This window comes from Phodopus roborovskii, unplaced genomic scaffold, assembly GCF_943737965.1.
Source record: "Phodopus roborovskii unplaced genomic scaffold, PHOROB, whole genome shotgun sequence".
Classification (NCBI taxonomy): Eukaryota; Metazoa; Chordata; class Mammalia; order Rodentia; family Cricetidae; genus Phodopus; species Phodopus roborovskii.
Genome location: NW_026125932.1, coordinates 228927 through 246658, shown reverse-complemented (window position 1 = coordinate 246658; position 17732 = coordinate 228927). Strand labels below are relative to the sequence as shown.

General features: G+C 36.4%; 1 protein-coding gene across 1 annotated transcript in view; it reads right to left on the bottom strand.

The window, feature by feature from the left end:
- The window catches only part of Tex11 (testis expressed 11), a 239463-nt gene that overhangs the window by 64457 nt on the left and 157274 nt on the right, over positions 1 to 17732 (bottom strand). The window contains exons 20-23 of the mRNA XM_051179029.1: positions 8412 to 8452; positions 7211 to 7297; positions 6182 to 6252; positions 4523 to 4639 (exon numbers count right to left, since the gene is read on the bottom strand). Of these exons, the coding sequence (XP_051034986.1) occupies positions 4523 to 4639; positions 6182 to 6252; positions 7211 to 7297; positions 8412 to 8452 (316 nt within the window). The remainder of the gene's footprint in view (positions 1 to 4522; positions 4640 to 6181; positions 6253 to 7210; positions 7298 to 8411; positions 8453 to 17732) is intronic.

The window sequence follows — 17732 nt, the reverse complement described above, 5'->3', positions numbered from 1 at the left end:
ATTTGCATCCCTCTTCTATTACCACAGCCTTCTAAAATACAAATTTTAAGAGAAAACCTTACCAAGCTACTATGTTCCAACTAGAATCATTAGTGGTTCTAACCTTTTGCAGGCTGCAGTTCAAGTGTTACTAATTGAATCATGACTAGTTTCTTTATGCCATTGGTTCTCAACTTTCCCAATGCTGCGACCCTTTAATATGTTGTGGTGACCCTGAGCATTAAAATTATTTTAGCTGTTACTTCATAACGGTAATTTTGCTACTGTTATGAATTGTTACGTAAGTATTTTTGAAGATAGAGGCTTATTAAAGGGATTGAGATCCACAGGTTGAGAACTGCTGTTTTAATTAAAGCTAATCAGACATGACCTTATACTGTGCATGCCAAACAGTGCCTCCTAATAATTAAAATAATTAAAAGGTACTGGACATTGGTCATCTAAGGGATACATCTGTAAACAAGTACTTAATTTTCAAACTAATTTTACATCTGTTATCATTGGTTGTGCTTTTGTAAAGATTTATAACTTGCAGTTTTTAACATTCTGAAGAAGTATAACTTCTAACAAAAGAACAAGAGCAATATTTGAAAACAAAAAAGAACTTATGATAAACAAATAACACAAGGACTATACTTAAAAGCTGACAAAATTTCCCTCATGTCAATTTAATCTGTATTCATTGAGATACAGTTTAACATACCCAGACTACAAGCTAAAAAGGAGTAACTTTTAAAAAGTTAAAATCACCATAAGGATAGCATGTTATATCAGTTTCTTTTGTCATTGTTGTGATAAAGTACCTGACAAGAAGCAACTTAAGGGACAAAGAGTTTATTTTGGCTTATAGTTTACAAGGATATAGTCCATCGTGGTGAGGAAAGCATAGCAGTGGGGGCAAGAGGCAGTTGCTTATATTGCACCTCAGGGGGAAGCAGATAGTAATAGATGCTGGTGCCCAGCTACTCTTCTTTTTTTAATGCAAGTCTGGAACTTGCATGGTGTTACTCACATTTAGGGTTGGTTTTCCTACCTTAGTTAACTAATCTAGACAATCCCTCACACATATGCCCAGAGGCTTGTTTCTTTGGCGATTCTAGGTCTTGCTAAGTTGACAGCACTAACCATCCCATGTTATTGCTATTTTCAGGAAAGCTAAAGTGCTTATAAAGAATAAAATTATATTCACCTTTACTTTGTTTTACTTTATTTTTTTAAATTTCATTTTACATTCCACCAAAGTTCTTCCTTCCCCCTCTCCTCCGAACTCCCTCGCATCCCCCCAAAGCCCAATACCAATCCACTCCTCCCAACAGGTAAGGGCTCCCATGGGGAGTCGACAAAGTCTGGCACATTAAATTGGGGCAGGACTAAGCCTCTCTCCTCTGCATTAAGGCTGAGCATGGCATCCCCTCATAGGGAATGGGCTCCAACAAGCTAGCTCATGCACCAGGGATAGATCCTGGTCCTATTGCCAGGGGCCCCTCAGATAGCCAAATTTCATGACTGTCTCCCATCTATGAAGGGCCTAGTTTGGTCCCATGGAGGCTCCATAGCAAATAGAAGCAGCCATTAAAAGCCCCCCCCCCGAAAAAAAAAGCCCTGGACCAGATGGCTTCAGCGCATAGAATCCTACCAGAATTTCAAAGAACTAATACAAATACTTCTCAAATTGTTCCACACAATGGAAACAGAAGGAACATTGCCAAACTCCTTTTACAGGGCTACAGTTACACTGATACCTAAACCACACAAAGATACAATAAAGAAAGGTGTGTGGTGGTGGTACACCTTTAGTCCCAGCAGTAGAGAGGCACAAGCAAGCAGATCTCTGTGAGTTCAAGACCAGCCTGGTCTACAAGAGCTAGTTCCAGGACAGGTTCTAAAGCTCCACCAAGGAACCCTGTCTCAAACGCCCCCCCCAAAAAAAATAAAGGGATACAGCAAAGAAAGAGAACTACAGACCAGTCTCCCTCATGAACCCTGACACAAAAAAACTCAAAAAAATACTGACAAACAGAATCCAAGAACACATAAAAAAAAATCATCTACCATGATTAAATAGGCTTCATCCCAGAGATGCAGGGTTGATTCAACATACAGAAATCTGTCAATGTAATCCACCGTACAAACAAACTGAAAGAAAATACCACATGATAATTTCATTAGATGATGAAAAAAGCCTTTGACAAAATCCAACACCCCTTCATGATAAAGGTCTTGGCGAGATCAGGGCTACAAAGACCATTCCTAAACACAATAAAAGCAATTTTTAGCGAGCCAACAGCCAACATCAAATTAAATGGAGAGAAACTCAAAGCAATTTCACTAAAATCTGGAACAAAACAAGGCTGTCCACTCTCTCCTTATCTATCCAATGTAGTACTTGAAGTTCTAGCTAGAGCAATAAGACAACAAAATGAGATCAAAGGGATACACATCAGAAAGGAAGAAGTAAAACTATCGCTATTCACAGATGATATGATAGTTTATATAAGTGACCCCAAGAATGCTACCCAGAAACTCCTACAGCTGATAGGATCCTTCAGAATGTGGTAGGATACAAGATTAACTAAAAAAAAGTCAGTAATCCACCTTTATTTTTTTTAAGAAGTTAATTTTTTGCCTGGTTTTTCTCTGGGGAAGTTAGATTCTTGTCTATTCTTTTTCTAATAGAAAAGACTTCTTAAAGGGGGCTAATTTAACCTCATGAACAGGAACTTCATCGCTGTATGTCTAGTATCTCGTAAGAAATTGGTGTTCAAATTTTTTCTTTCAATCCCATGTGTATGAATGTTTTGTCTGTGTACCTTGTGCATGCCTGTTGCCCATAGAATACAGAAGGGGGCATTTATTCCCCAGAACTAGTGTTGCAGACGATTGTGAACAACCACAAAGATGCTGGGAATCAAACCTGGGGTCCTCTGGGAAAGCAACTTAACCACTGAGCCATCCTCCAGCCCCTTAGATGTTTTTTTGAATTGAACTCAACAAAGGAACACAAAGAAATTAACAGGCCCCAAACCTTAGTAGGACCCCAGACTTTAGCACAACTTACTCCATGATGGAAGTACCATTAAGGATGTAAATTTCAGTATATAAATAGAACTACTTGCCAAAACTAAAACAAAGGCCCAATCCATCAAAGTGCATAGTTATCGGGAAGTCTCTAAAGGTATTAACCTTGCTTTTTAGCTTCTGTAGTTCTGCTTCTGGTTAACTGTTCTTGTTAACTAAAGTATGTCAACATGGTTTTTGTGCTTAAAAGTTCACCCTGAAAGAGGCTCAGTGCTACACTGGGATCCCAAACACCCAATGTAGTTGCCAGCTAATAAAGACTTTCTATTGGCTTAAATTCATGTCTGAGCAGTCTTCTCTGGTGAATACCCCACAAGAGGAAACACACATATAATGAGAGTTTATTCTAAATGTAAATAAACTCTTTACTAAATGTAAAGAATAATAATAAATAATAATAATAAAGGATAAAGAGAAAAATGAACTTTGTACCTGATGGAGAAATGAGAACCTACAAGTATAGGAATTTAAGGTGTTTTCTTTTTATATGTAAGAGAAGCCAAGCAGAGGAAAAACTTAGGTGTGTCTAACTTCTTGACATTGTAACATGGCATCGTCATTTATAAAGTTCATGCTGAAGAACCATGCAGTTGAGTGAAAAAAGTGCAAATATCTCATATTTTAAGTACATTTACAATTTTGCCTTGGGCTGGATTCATAGCTAACCTGGCCTTCGTGTAACCAATGAATTGTGGTTTGGAAATGCCCCAATTAAAAGTTAAAAATCAAACAGTATGTGATTATTATGTGACTGGGGACACCTTTCTTTGAATAAGGAAGATGAAGAGTTGTAGGTATGTGTGAGATGATAATATTGGTAGCTTCTAAAGAGGTAGGTTTAAGAGTGGAGGCAGGTGTGATGGTTAATATTTAATTTCAAAGACGATGAGGCAGGAGGACTTCCATGAGTTTGAGGCCATGTAGTCTACAATTTGAAAGCTTGTATCATAAAAATCATTAAGAAAGGAATAGAGAGTGGAATTCAAGCAAAGGGAAAATAAGAGATATGTCTTCTTAGATATAATGATGACATATTTAAGCAAATGTAATTGTGTAAAGAAAAACAAGCTAATGAAACCAGTTCACTTGGCTATCAAAACTCTAGAAACAGATGAGTGAGTTCCTTTATAGCAAATGTGTGGAAGGAAACAAAAGTAGAGGAAACACTTTCATAGGTCATATATAACCACAGAGAGACAATGAAGATAAATATTAATGACAGATTAGGAATGACTAGTCCATGAGAAGGGGCATCTAAAAAGAAGAGGCTAAACCAAATGTAACCTTTGCTTAGGAAGGAACTGTTATAAGTCTTTGAAATCAAGATGCTTCTGGAATGGAGGAAAAGATTCCCTAAAGGGGAATAAAAATAAAGGTGTCAGGGAAAATAAATACACCAAACAGCACACTTAACCCTCATCTGTCTTTGAAGATTGAACATTACCTGTTCAGAAGTTGTTGTAGCTTTTCTTCCTTGCTCTAGATCAACTGCAGCTGCTACAAGTAAACATGCTTTCTGTGCAATCAGTAGTCCTTGATCAGAAGGACAAAAAAGGGACAGCTGATAAGAAATAACCAGAACGTCAATGAATACTGAGAATTCTGTCAGGTGAACACAATCAGAATCAAAATCAGCAACATCTTGTCTGAATGAGAAAATTCTGCTGGAAAACCACATGTTGCTATAAAAATGATATAGAGTAGCACACTGATTTACAGTTTTAATTTTACATTACCTTTCATTGTTTTTAGTGCCTTACTAGAGATAAAAGCTTCTCTTCCATTTTGGGGGCTTTTTTTTTTTCTTTCTTCTCAATGATAAGCACTGTCATTTGCCCCTGAATGCCTATCTAGTAATTTACTTCTTGGGTGATGCTGTCATTTATAGGTTATTTCCCCCGCATCCTCCCCCCCTCCCCTGGGGAAGTAGTTTTCCCTTTGTAGAGAACAGAGCTCAAATCAGTACTTAAATTGTTATGTTTGAAGGGGACAATGTCAAATCCTGACAGGCATTAAGCATAACCTCATCATTAAACCTTGTCCTCTAGTTTTAGGAAATAATCTGAGCTTTTTACTACAATAAAGCTCTAAGCCACTTTGATGTCTCCATGTCAGTCTTACACAAGCATTACCACAAATGTCAAAACCGAAATGGACTTATGCCATCTAATTAAACCTGCATTTATACATAAACTTGCAGGCCTTTTATACTGGTATTTGGGATTGAGCCTAGGACCTTGCACATGCTAAATAGGTATTCCACCACTGAGTAACATCCATGGCCCTCCAAAGACTTTTTTTTCCATTTTTTCTTTCTTTTTAATTTTTTTTTAATTTAAATTTGAAACAAGGTTGTTTTACATGTCAATCCCAGTTCCCTTACCTTCCTTTCCTCCCCTATCACCTCCCAACCCCCTATCCCACCCCCTTTCTGCTCCCCAGGGAGGGTGAGGCCTTCCATGGGGGATCATCAAAGTCTGCCAAAGACTTTCTTAATCTCCCAAACATTTAGGGATAACAGTCATGACTTTCACTGAATAAATAACATTTTAGCTGCCCAATCCCTTTAAGTCTCGGGTTACTTAAGGTGAGGGAGCTGTGCTCTTCCATTCATTCCAGCTCTAAAATTCTGAACATTGAATTGGTCTCAATTTGTCAGCCTGTGGTACTTCTAACTGCAGATGAGGTATATTCTGTAACCCTTGGTTTTCATTCCCCCACCAGTACTTGAACTTCTTTCTAACTTTTTAATGTCTACTTTGGAGGCAAATGACTAGTTTTAAATGCTTAAATGCACAATAACAAATTCACAAATTCTTACATATAGAACCTGCTCTAGGCAAAAAATAAAGGAGACTCAAACTTCTCCTCTTCCTTTTCAACCCCTGCTGTTCATAGGTACTTATGTTACATTCTACAGACCTATTTGTGTGACCTTTCCTAATGTGTTGGTAGCTGGTAACAGTTGGGCATGCCCATTCTAAAGATACTTCTGTTTTAATATAGGACTCTGAAACACTCAGATCCTGACAAAGGCAAAGGAATAGTTCTGTAATGGCAGAACTTTTTGGGCTCTATAATGAATGTTTGTGATGAAATTTACCTTATAAGAAACCATGAAAAAGTTTTTCATTGTCTCTAGGTCCTTCTCAGACTGCAGAGCTAAGTTCCAAGCTGAAAGTACAGATGAATAATTCTGAAAAATCAACAGTTTAGTCTGTATCACCACAATCTCTACTGTCAACATTTTCAATGATAATACATATACTGTTAAAGGGGATCTTGGGATTAATGATAGTTTACTGAAATTTTTAAATTTAAAATTACTTGAAATGAAATTAAATAGGTCAATAAACTATTTTGTGATTGGAAAAATAAATTGACTTTGTGGAATTTTTTTTTTGTCCAGAAATTTAGAGATTGCTATTACTTCTAATAGTCCACTCTAAATCAATGACACATGAGGTACTGTTTAATTTTTTTTAAAGTTTGAGACATACAAAAAGAATTCTCAGTACTAAATCAATCAATCAATCAATCTAGCTAGCTAGCTAGCTAGCTAAAATAGTAACAATTAAAGAAAGAGGCCATGAATTTGAAAGGGAGTGAGAAGTTTGTGGGGTGGGAAATAGGAGAGGCTGGAGGGAGGAAAGGAAGGGGAATATGATTTCTTACCTCCTAAACAGATCACTATTTTCATTTTTTAACAGTAAATCAGTTTTGCTTTTTTTAAACCTGTGTATAAACTGAATCATGTATTATGTACGATTTAATGCCTGGCTCTTTTTGTTCAACAATATGTTTCTGAGCTGTATCTATATTGTTTTACACAGTTTGTTTTTGGTGGATCACATCCAAGAATAAGCTCAGCTTTCTAGAGCAGGTTTAGAAAAATAACTTGAAAAATTAAAGTTATAATACATCATTTTGTTTTTTGATCATTCTCCATAGAAAAGAAAATAAGTATGAAATATTTTGTTACGTGTGAGATGAAAACAGTTTCATATGAAACCAAAATTAAGCAAGTTAAATATGTATACCAAAGGTTCAGAAGAAATAGCCAGAGTCTGTGAACCCACCTTTGATTCTATTATACCACATAGTATTCCATGCCCACAGATTTTTCTTTTACCTATTTTTCTGAACCAATTGGCATCATTAACTCTAGAATCCAAACTTGAAGTATCTTCATCAAAATGCTGAGAAAACTTCAGGAGTGCTGTATCGAATAGGAAAATAGAATATTTATCTCATTTGCTAGCAAAGTTCTTAATCATCCTTTAAAGACAGTATGAATCTACACAGGTCATTTCTGTATATGTATATGGTGGCATATAAAAAAATAATCCAAGTGAGAAAAAAACATTACTATGTTCCATGAAGGCATTAACTCACACTTTGAGGGAAGAAACCTCTCTTTAGAGAGAATTATAAATTTAATTGTTACAATTATTCACTACTTGAGGCACATGGAATAAAGAATGGGAACGATAATTAAAATACTAAAATGATGCTTAGTATGCATGAATTCCTGGGTTCAATCTCCAGCATCAAACAAAACACCCTAAAATAATTCATGGGATCAGTAGGCTGGCATAATATCTACATAGCTTCCATATAAGTACAATAGAGAACCAGAGCATGCCATCATCACCAGAAAGCACTTATTACTTACCCCATGCTCTTCTCAGAAAAAGAATACCAACCAGCAAAGTTTTCTTCTTTTGAAAATCTTTGGCTTCAAGCCACATTTTGCTATGTTTATAATCCTGTATTTGAGTATAAAATTCAACTATTGCAATAAGTAAAGTTTCTAAGATACAGACTTTTGGGTGTATTCAGAAATGACATGTCTTTTGAGTAAAGGGAATACCACCAAAGAAAGCATGGTGCTGATAAAAAAAGAATGTGATAATTGCTAGATACTAGTTTAAAGAAGTGAACAAACAATAGAAGTTAGATTAAGAGGTCACAAAAACCAGCAGTGCTCAGATGATTTCATTTGTCATGTTCATTTTTACATGTTGAATTATAGGACAGGAAATTAAAAAGGGAGGGAAGGATGGGGGAAGAGGAAAAGAGGGCAGTAAGTGTCTTTAAAACAAATTAAGATAAAATGGGGCTGAAATCACATTTAGAAGTAGATGCTAGTGATGCCAAATATTTCTCGTCTTGTGTTTAAAAACTAAAATAGTTCCTGTGGTAAACTCAAATAATGAGCTTGAAGTTTTACAGAAATATAATATTGGAGTTAGGATGTTCAATATATTTGGAAAATTCAACAGAGGAGAGAGGCAAGATAAAGAACTGAAAGCAAGCAAGAACATAATTACCTGTATTCAAGTAAGTCAAAAGTTTATCCATTTCTTTCTTTCTAAAAATTAAAGAAAAGGGAGTTTTTAATATTCTAAACATTTACTGTAGAAACTAACTGAAGAGAAACACATTTTTGTGTCTGAGAATTGGGCAGATTCTGTCTCCAGCACAGAAAAAAGTGGATGTGCTCTGAGTGAAGCAAGAGTAGATGGTAGACTGGAACCTCCTCTTTAAGGACATGCCACTTAATTTCCAGTATTCTGAGAAAAAAAAGCATTTATCTAATACAAAGTCCTCATCTTAAGTTTAAGAAGCATATCTTGTATCAGGGAATGGTTTATATAAGGTGACATAGTTAGTCTTCTTCCCTGATCTTTTAATCTTCTGTCAAGTGTGTTTAAGGGGTTAATAAATTTTAGCAAAGGATTTTGGCTTCCCGTTCTATTTTTAGGAGACTGGAAGTTGACATTCTGACCTAACAAGTAGAAAGCAGAACAGACTGAAAAATCAACAACTCTTCTTGACTCCTTAACAGTAGTGAGAAATAAGGCCAAGTCACTGCCCCAAGTCCAGGCCCAAAGAACTGGGCCTGGAAATGACCATGGGAACTAAAGCCTTAGTGAAAAAAGCTGGACTATGGTTGACAAATCACTGGATGCGTATCCTGGACAAGTCTTAGAACTAAAACTCCAGTCATAAAGGAGGCCTTAGCACTTCTACAAAAGTCAGCTCTGTAACTTAGCCAGGTACTCACAATAGGCATTGGAGAAAAATCCTTTTATGTTTCTGGCAAAGATGGGGAGATGAATCCTTTTTGAAATATTTCAGGATACTATGTCCCAAACACAGAAGTTGAGCTGGTACCTCACTAGAGGCTTCACCAACCCAGATACAAACCTTGTGTTCTACAGTGGTGATGTACCTGCATGATACACTAGTGCAATAATGGAACAAACATTGTGGGAATGGCTGAGCACTATTTGATCGGATTCAAGGCCCATTCTATGAGATAGAACCCATTTCTGACACTTCTTGGGTGTCTGAAACTAGGGGAAAATCAAATACTACTTTTCTACTAAAGTAATGTAGCAATAAAATGACTCCCAATGACATTCTGTTATATCCATCATTAGAGAAGTTTCTTCCTGCTGTAGAGTTGAACAAATACAAATAATTGGACAATGGACAAAGAATGAGACACTTTGGAACAGTCAGTCCTAAATGGGCTATCTTCATCAAAACCCTCCCCTCAGGATTCAGAGAGCTATGCGGAAAGAGGAGATTGAAAGATTATAAGAGCCAGAGGGGATGGATGACTCCAAGGAAACCTTGTCTTCCAGACACAACAAGACTGATGACTTATGCATATATGAACTCATAGAACCTGGGGCAGCATGTACAGGTTCAAGCCAGATAATTCCCCCAGAGTTAAGAGAGGGAACTGAACACCATTTCCCATTTATAGTCAAAATGCAATCCCCAATTTTCAACTGCTTGCAAAGGCAAAATTAGTTTTCTCCAATGGAATCTCATGATATATATAAACCACACTTAGATTAAGGACCCATGCCTAGCAGTAGATGTCAACAAAAAATAAAATCAATCGTGGTATAATATTTTTTATCTCGTATTGCTTTTTTTGGGTATTTTAAAAATAATCTTACTGGTTTTTTGCTAGTATGTTATGGTTTCTGATTTTGTGTTTTTATGGGTTTTGTACTATGTGTTTCTTGTGCTTTTTTGTTTTTCATATATATGCATACATACATACATACATACATATATATATATATTCTGATTTGTCGGGTTTTTTATTTGCCTGTATGTCTGTATGTTTGAGAGAGAGAGAGAGAGAGAGAGAGAGAGAGAGAGAGAGAGAGAGAGAGAGAGAGAAAGCGAAGTTGTGGAGTTTGGTGGGTGGGGAGATGTGGAGGAGATGGGAGGAGATGGGCATCAAAGAAACTTCATATGGCTTTGCTTTCATTGTGGCAAGTTTAGCCATGTGGGAAGAAGCTGTTTTTGCTTTGATTGCTTGACAGTATGCTGTATAAATTGGACATGTAGGACCCATAGGCAAGTGACTGTTGAACTTTATACAAACAAGGTGGGGGAGTCCTGCAGGATTCCTGCTTCACGGAAGAGTCTGCCAGACATTCTGCAGGACACAGAGGAAAGCAACCAATAAACTTTGCCAATGCGAGATGGGACAGTACTCCAAGTTTCCTGCTTCACTTAAAAGTCTGTCAGATACTCTAGGCCTGTAGACCAAAGATGGATGCTCCAACATTGCAGAGGAACTTTGGGTGACTGTCCAGAGAGTCAGATATCTGTCATTTCTAGACTTTTAGAAGTTGCTTGCAATGAACTTCCTTTTCACTCAGATAATGAATGTTATATCCTTCTGGGTATTTGATAGAGTTACAGACTAGATAATTAATTACAGTTTCCCTCAGATATAACAGAAAGTAAATTAAGTATAAAACTTTGAAATCACTAAGATAAGATAGATAATGAAGTATTGTCACTGAATTTGTACTTTATATTGTAAATGTAATTCTTACTTGATAACTTTTGTTGTAAACAGATTTACTATGTTAAAGTTAAAACTTTTCATTTTTATTTAGACAAAAGGGGAAATGTTGTTGAATATTAAGATGCAGTACATTTGTTTATGCTGTTGAACATTTGTTTAATGATGCAAAGATGTGTTGTATTTGTTTAACTCTGTGAAGCTGTGCTACTTTGCCTGACTAAAACACCTGATTGGTCTAATAAAGAGCTGAACATCCAATAGCTTGGCAGGAAAGGATAGGCAGAGCTGGCAGGCAGAGAGAAAAAAATGGGAGGAGAAACCTTGGAGGGAAAAGATCTAGGAGTGAGAGAAGGAGGAGGAATCCAGGTATCATCCACCTAGCTACACAGCAAACCACAGAGAAAGAAGTAAGGAAAGGCATACAGAAATAGACAAAGATAAAAGCCCAGAGGCAAAAGGTGGATGTGATAATTTACATTAAGAAAAGCTGGCTAGAAACAAACCAAGCTAAGACCAGGCATTCATAAGTAAGAATAAGACTCCAAGTATGATTTATTTAGGAGCCCACCCAAAGAGCCAAAGAGCAAAGAACAAAGAGTAAAGAGAAAACAACAACCAACAACAATACATGGTATACGGGAACAATATTTGATAAGCTAGACCACCTTAAAATTTTAAAAAGAAGAATCTCCTATTTTTTCAAAATACATCAAGACAACAAAAGACAAGCCACACATTGGTAGAAGATACCTGAAAAAGACACATCCGATAAAGAACTGACATCTAAAGTATATAAAGAAGACAATTCAAGAACGACACCCAAATTCCCAAATATTGTGTATAAATGTTTGTTTTCATTTAATTGGACTTTGTTATATAAAATAAAATAAAATAAAGACAATTCAATTAAAAGTGGGCCAAAAGAGCATCTAGACAGCTGAACACATTGAGGTACTGGGATTATGGTAAGCCTGGAGAGGGCAAGAATACCCTATACTGCCTAACAGTTTGGCCCATATATGTTTCATCTGGATCTTCCTAAACTAACCATTTATAGTAAACTGTGAACTAAGTCAAGTGTTTCTCTGAGTACTGAAAGTCAATCTAGAAAATTATTGAATCTGGAAAAGGGAACGGACATTGGATTTCCTGTTTTGGCCAATCAGAAATATGAGACCTGGATATGCATTGACATGAGCTCTGGAACTTGTGAAGCTGGTACTGGAATCAGGACAAGTATTTGTTAGACAGTGCTGGCTCATAGGAATATGGTTTGAATAGAGAAAAGATGAAACGGCAAGGGACAAGGAACTTGAGACCTACAGGGGTAGTCACATGGCCACTCAGGTATGGAATAGTGGCTGGTTTGTGCTTAGTACAAGTTGCACTAGGAATTTAGAATGGTTCCAATTCCCAGATAGTTGGTTCATTATATTCATAAGGAAATGAAAATTAGTAAGAGAGGGTTGCATATTCAATACATTGTATCAGTATCTGTAATAGCATCAATGTAGAGAGAAGCTGGGTGTTGACACAACCATTTTATATCCTCCAAACATTGTTCTGTTTTCTAATAAGAGACAACAGTTGAAGATGGCTCTGAGAACAGTTAGCAGACTGGATTGATTCTGATAGTCTTGGGGTCTCAATGGGAATAGGTAGTAACTCTAAACTGAGCTCTGATTGCCTAATGGTGTATAAAAATGCTCACTATGACATAAAATAACTAGAACAAAATATATTGCATTGGTGTGAACCGCTGAGTCACATTTCTTCAGATTAAAAAAAAAATCACATTTTACAATCCTTACCAACTAACAATGGCCAAATAGATGTCTTCCTCTGCTTCCTCTGAGAAGCAGAACAGACAATTTAAACAATGGTTGAATGGTTGTTTAAAACAGTTGAGAGATAGGGCTGGGAATATAGCTTAGAGGTAGGTCACCTGCCTAATTAAAATGTAAGGTTCAGACTCTATATAAAAAGTTGTATATCTTTTTTCTGTCTAAATAGTTTTATAGGAATAGATGTTGCCTGACTGGGAAATGCTCCCACTTCTAGTACTGAAAAAAAAAAAAAAAAAAAAAAAAAAAAACAACCTATCAATGAAATCAAAGTGTGTTAATGATATGCTAATGAAGCTAAACTTAAAAATATAAAGAATGATGAGATTAAATAAATACTGAGTGTGATATATGCTGACTTGCAAATCTTAGTAAGTGTACAAGATATGGGGGGATGCTAAGGGAGTATCCCGAATAGAAAAAGTCTTCTGCTTTCTAGTGAACTGGGAGAAGGAGACTGGAAAGGATGTTGGTATACAGTTCTTTCCAAGGGATCAAGTACTGACAATAAGACTATGTGGAGTTTTTATCACCTTTATATAACCTCAGTTTTCTGTTTCTAACCTATGGAAGTCGCTGCAGGATCATGTCTGCAACTACAAGTGCTAAGCACAGGAAACTATAACTGTATTTTATGTTTTGTTTTTTTTTAAATATAGGGTAGTAGTCTTAGCTGTCCTGGAACTTGCTACATAGACCAGGCTAGCCTGAAATTTACATACATCTTCCTACCTTTGTTTCCCAACTGCTGGGATTAAAGGCATATGTCACCATACTGGGCTATTTTATAATCTTTATGTTAAAACCCTAAGGTCCTCATGGGACAAGTTGTATTTTCATTTCATCTGGCAAACTGAGGTCAATGCAATTGTATTGCCAAATGAGATAGCTTACTTTGATCTAGAGATTTAATGAAATTCCCACCTGAAGATCAATGACACTCTTCACAGATAGAGAAAAAAATCTTAAAATTCATGTAGACCCATGAAAGAATCTGAAAAGTCAAAAGCAATTCTTGACTAAAAAGAGTAATATGGCAATATATGTCTTTAAAATATACTTTTGAGTCATGGTAATAAAATAGACACTCAAAGATGAATGGAATAGAATAGAAAGCCCAGAAATGAATACACTCAATTTGAGCCAGGAGATTGTTCATGAAGGTGCCAAAATATAGTAGCCCAAGTTCACAGTGGCACCAAATATGATTCATGTGGTTAAATGCCTTGACTGAACTTTAAAATAAACGTTACTTATGCCTCAAAAAAAAAGAGACTAAATTGGTAAGATCCTGTCTCAAACAATGAAACAAATAAACCTCTTTTGTATATAATCTTTGATCCAGGAAAAAAATCTAGTTTAAGGAAATAATCAGAGGTGTTCGTACAAAGCTTTTCATCAGTGTTACTTATAACAATGAAGAGATAGTGTGATGGTTTGGATAAGTCTCCTCCAAAGATCTGTGACTAGGCATGGGGCCACATGCCTGTAATTCTAGCACTTGGAAGGTACAAAAAGGAGGATCGTGAGTTCAAGGACAGACTGAGCTACATGGTAAGTTCGCAGCCACTCTGAACTATACAGTGAGAGCCTGCAACAAAAATGTGTTGGAGAACAGTAGCCTTTTAATAAGTAGTAATGAGGAAACTGGATATCAACATATAAAAGACTAAAACTAGAGCACTGCCTCTCAACCTGTGTAACAAAATCAAGTCAAAATGATCAAAGGCTTTAATGTGAAACTTGAAACCATTTCAAGAAAACAGGGCAAACACTTTAAAATATTGACACAGGCAATGCTTTCTTTGATAGAACTTTAGTGCCTCAGAAAACAAAGGCAAGAATTCATAAATGAAATGATATTCAATTTTAAAATTTCTGCATAACAAAGGAAATAATCTAGTGAAAAGATATCTTACAGAATAGGAGAAAAATCTATTAGCTAGTCACTGAGTAAGGGGTGAATAGCCAGAATATATAAATATTTTTAAAAAAGGATACTGCAAGAGTAAATAATATAATCAATTAAATTGGCAAATGAACTGAAAAGACATGTTCCAAATGAGTAAATACAAAGGACCAGTAACTATAAGAAAAATGCATAGTATTATTAAGCCATCACAGAAATGCAAATTACAGTTACACTGAGGTTGATGTCACTCCAGCTTGAATTGTTATTGTAAAAACAAAATGAAAGCTCAAAAACAGTAACAAGAACTGCCAAGGATGTGGAGAAAAAATGGACACCTACACACTGTTGGTGGGAATGCAAATTGTTCCAGCCATTTTCTAAAACAGTACAAAATCTTTTAAACATTAAAAATTGAACTATATGATCCAGGTATACCAGTCTTGGGTATCTGAAAGAAATGAAACTAGCATACAAAGAACTATCTGAACCCCTCATGTTTATGGCTACACTAGTCACGACATCCAAAATATGGAATCAACCTAGATGTTCATTAGCAGATAAATGAATATATATGAATATATATGTAAAATGAAGTATTAATCATCCATAAAGAAGATGAAATTATGTCATTAATGGAAAAATTGACAAAACTGAATGGCATCATATTAACTAAAGTAAGCCAAACATGGAAAAAATAAGTACCATATATTTTCACTCACATATACAAATAAAAACAAAAATGACATGAGAGTAGAAGAGGAAATAGGGATTTAGAAAGGGGCTGTGGTGTGGGGACAAATAGGAAGGAGAAAGTAGAAGAAAGGGTAGATATGATCAGTGTATGATATATACATGTATGTAAATGTCACAATAAAACTTATTAATATGTATAATTAATACAGGTTAATAAAAATATAACCAACTTGATTCTGTTTCTATATGACCATGCCCCGTATAAATGAGAGTTGATGCATTTACTAGACTAGTATTGCTGTCTGAATTCTGGTTTAGCACAGTGGCTAAATCTAATGCTCCTAAAAAGTAGGATTTCCTTTTGGTCAGAAAGAAATGGAGATCTTGTCATACAGGTCTTTTTCACTTACTTGGTTGGAGTTACAACAAAATATTTTATATTATTTGAGGCTATTGTAAAGGGTGATATTTCTCTGATTTCTTTCTCAGCCCATTTATCATTTCTATATAGAAAGCTCCTAATTTTTTTTTCAGTTAATCTTGTATCCAGCCACTTGACTAAATGTAGCTGTAGGAGTTCCCTGGTATAGTTTTTGGGGTCCCTTATATATCATATCATCTGAGAATCCTGCAGGAGAGGGGAAGAAAGGATTATAGGAGTCAGTTGGGTCAAGGACATCACAAGGCAACTCACAGTCAACTAACCTGGGCTCATAGGAGCTCACAAAGACTGACTCAACTACCAGAGTCCTTGCATGGGGCTGACTTAGGCCCTCTGCATATATGTGACAGTTATGTAGCTTGGTCCTCTTGTGGGACTCCTAACGGTGGGAACCGGGGCTGTCTCTGACTTTTTTGCTGGCTTTTGGGACCCTAGCTCCTCATACTGGGTCGCCTTGTCCAGCCTTAATTCATGGGGAGGTGCTTACTCTTACTACAACCTGACATGCCATGTTCTGTTGATATCCATGGGAGAACATGCTTTTTTTGTAAACAGAAACAGAGTGGGAAGTGAATTAAAGGGTGGAAACAGAGGGAGGTGTGCAGAGAAACTGGGAGGAGAGGAGGGAGGGGAAACTGCAACTGGGCTGTAAAATAAATAAATAACACCTGACAACCTGAGTTCAATTTCCAGGACCCTTATGGTGAAAAGAGAGAACTGACTGCTCAAAGTTGTTCTATGATTTCAATACAAGTGCCCTTCTAAGAAAATTAACAAATAAATGTAATAAAATTAAAATACTAAAATTTTAAACTATGGCACATTAGAAAAAGATCCTCCTTAAGATGTGCCATCAAGAAAATGTGAAGTAGCCAGACATAACGGAACGGCACATGCCTTTAATCCTAGCACTCAGGAGGCAGAGACTGGTGGATCTGTGTGCATTTGAGGCCAGTCTGGTCTACAAATGAGTTCCAGGACAGCTAGGACTACACAGAGAAACCCTGTCTCAGAGAGGGAAAGAGAGGGGGGGAGGGAGGGAGGGAGAAAGAGAGAGAAAGAGTGGGAGAGAGAAGAAAATGTGAAGTAAAACAAAACAAACAAACAAACAAAAAAACATCACTCACTACTTATTTCAAAATCCAGAAATCTTGCTCCTAAGTATTAACTAAAGGAGCTTAAAAACTTAATAATACACAAAGTCCTGCATACAGATGCTTCTAACACCTCTTAAAACAACTAATACATTTTCAAACATAGAAGCAATCAAGACGCCTGTTAATGGGTGAATGGAAATAAAAGATGTGGTACATTCAGTGCTGAAATAATATGAGCTATCAGTCATAAAAAGAACATAGAGGAATTTTAAATGCTTATTATGTGAAAAAAAGGCAAGGTGAAAAAATTCTATATTGTATGACTGCATCTACATAACACTATGCAAGACAAAGCTATGAAGGTAGCAAGGAGTTAAGAAGAGCAGTGAAAATACTCTGATATGATATGCTATGGCTAGCCTTGAATTCACAGACATATATATGCCTCTGCCTCTGGAGTTCTGGGATTAAAGACATGCACCACCATATCTCATCAGTTACTGCTCCCCCCTTATGTATATTTTTAATTTTTTTCTTAAGTCCATTCGTAATGGAAATACAATTATATCACTTTGCCTCCTTCCTTTTCTTCCCCCCAGTCCCTCCCAAGTACCACCATCCTTCCAACTCCTCCCATGGCACCCCCAACTCTCAAGTTGATAGCCCCTTTCTCTTTGATTAAGATTATTAAACACACACACACACACACACACACACACAGAGACAGAGACAGAGAGAGAGAGAGAGAGAGAGAGAGAGAGAGAGAGAGAGAGAGAGTGAGTGAGTTCCAGGACAGCCAGTTCTACATAGAGAAACC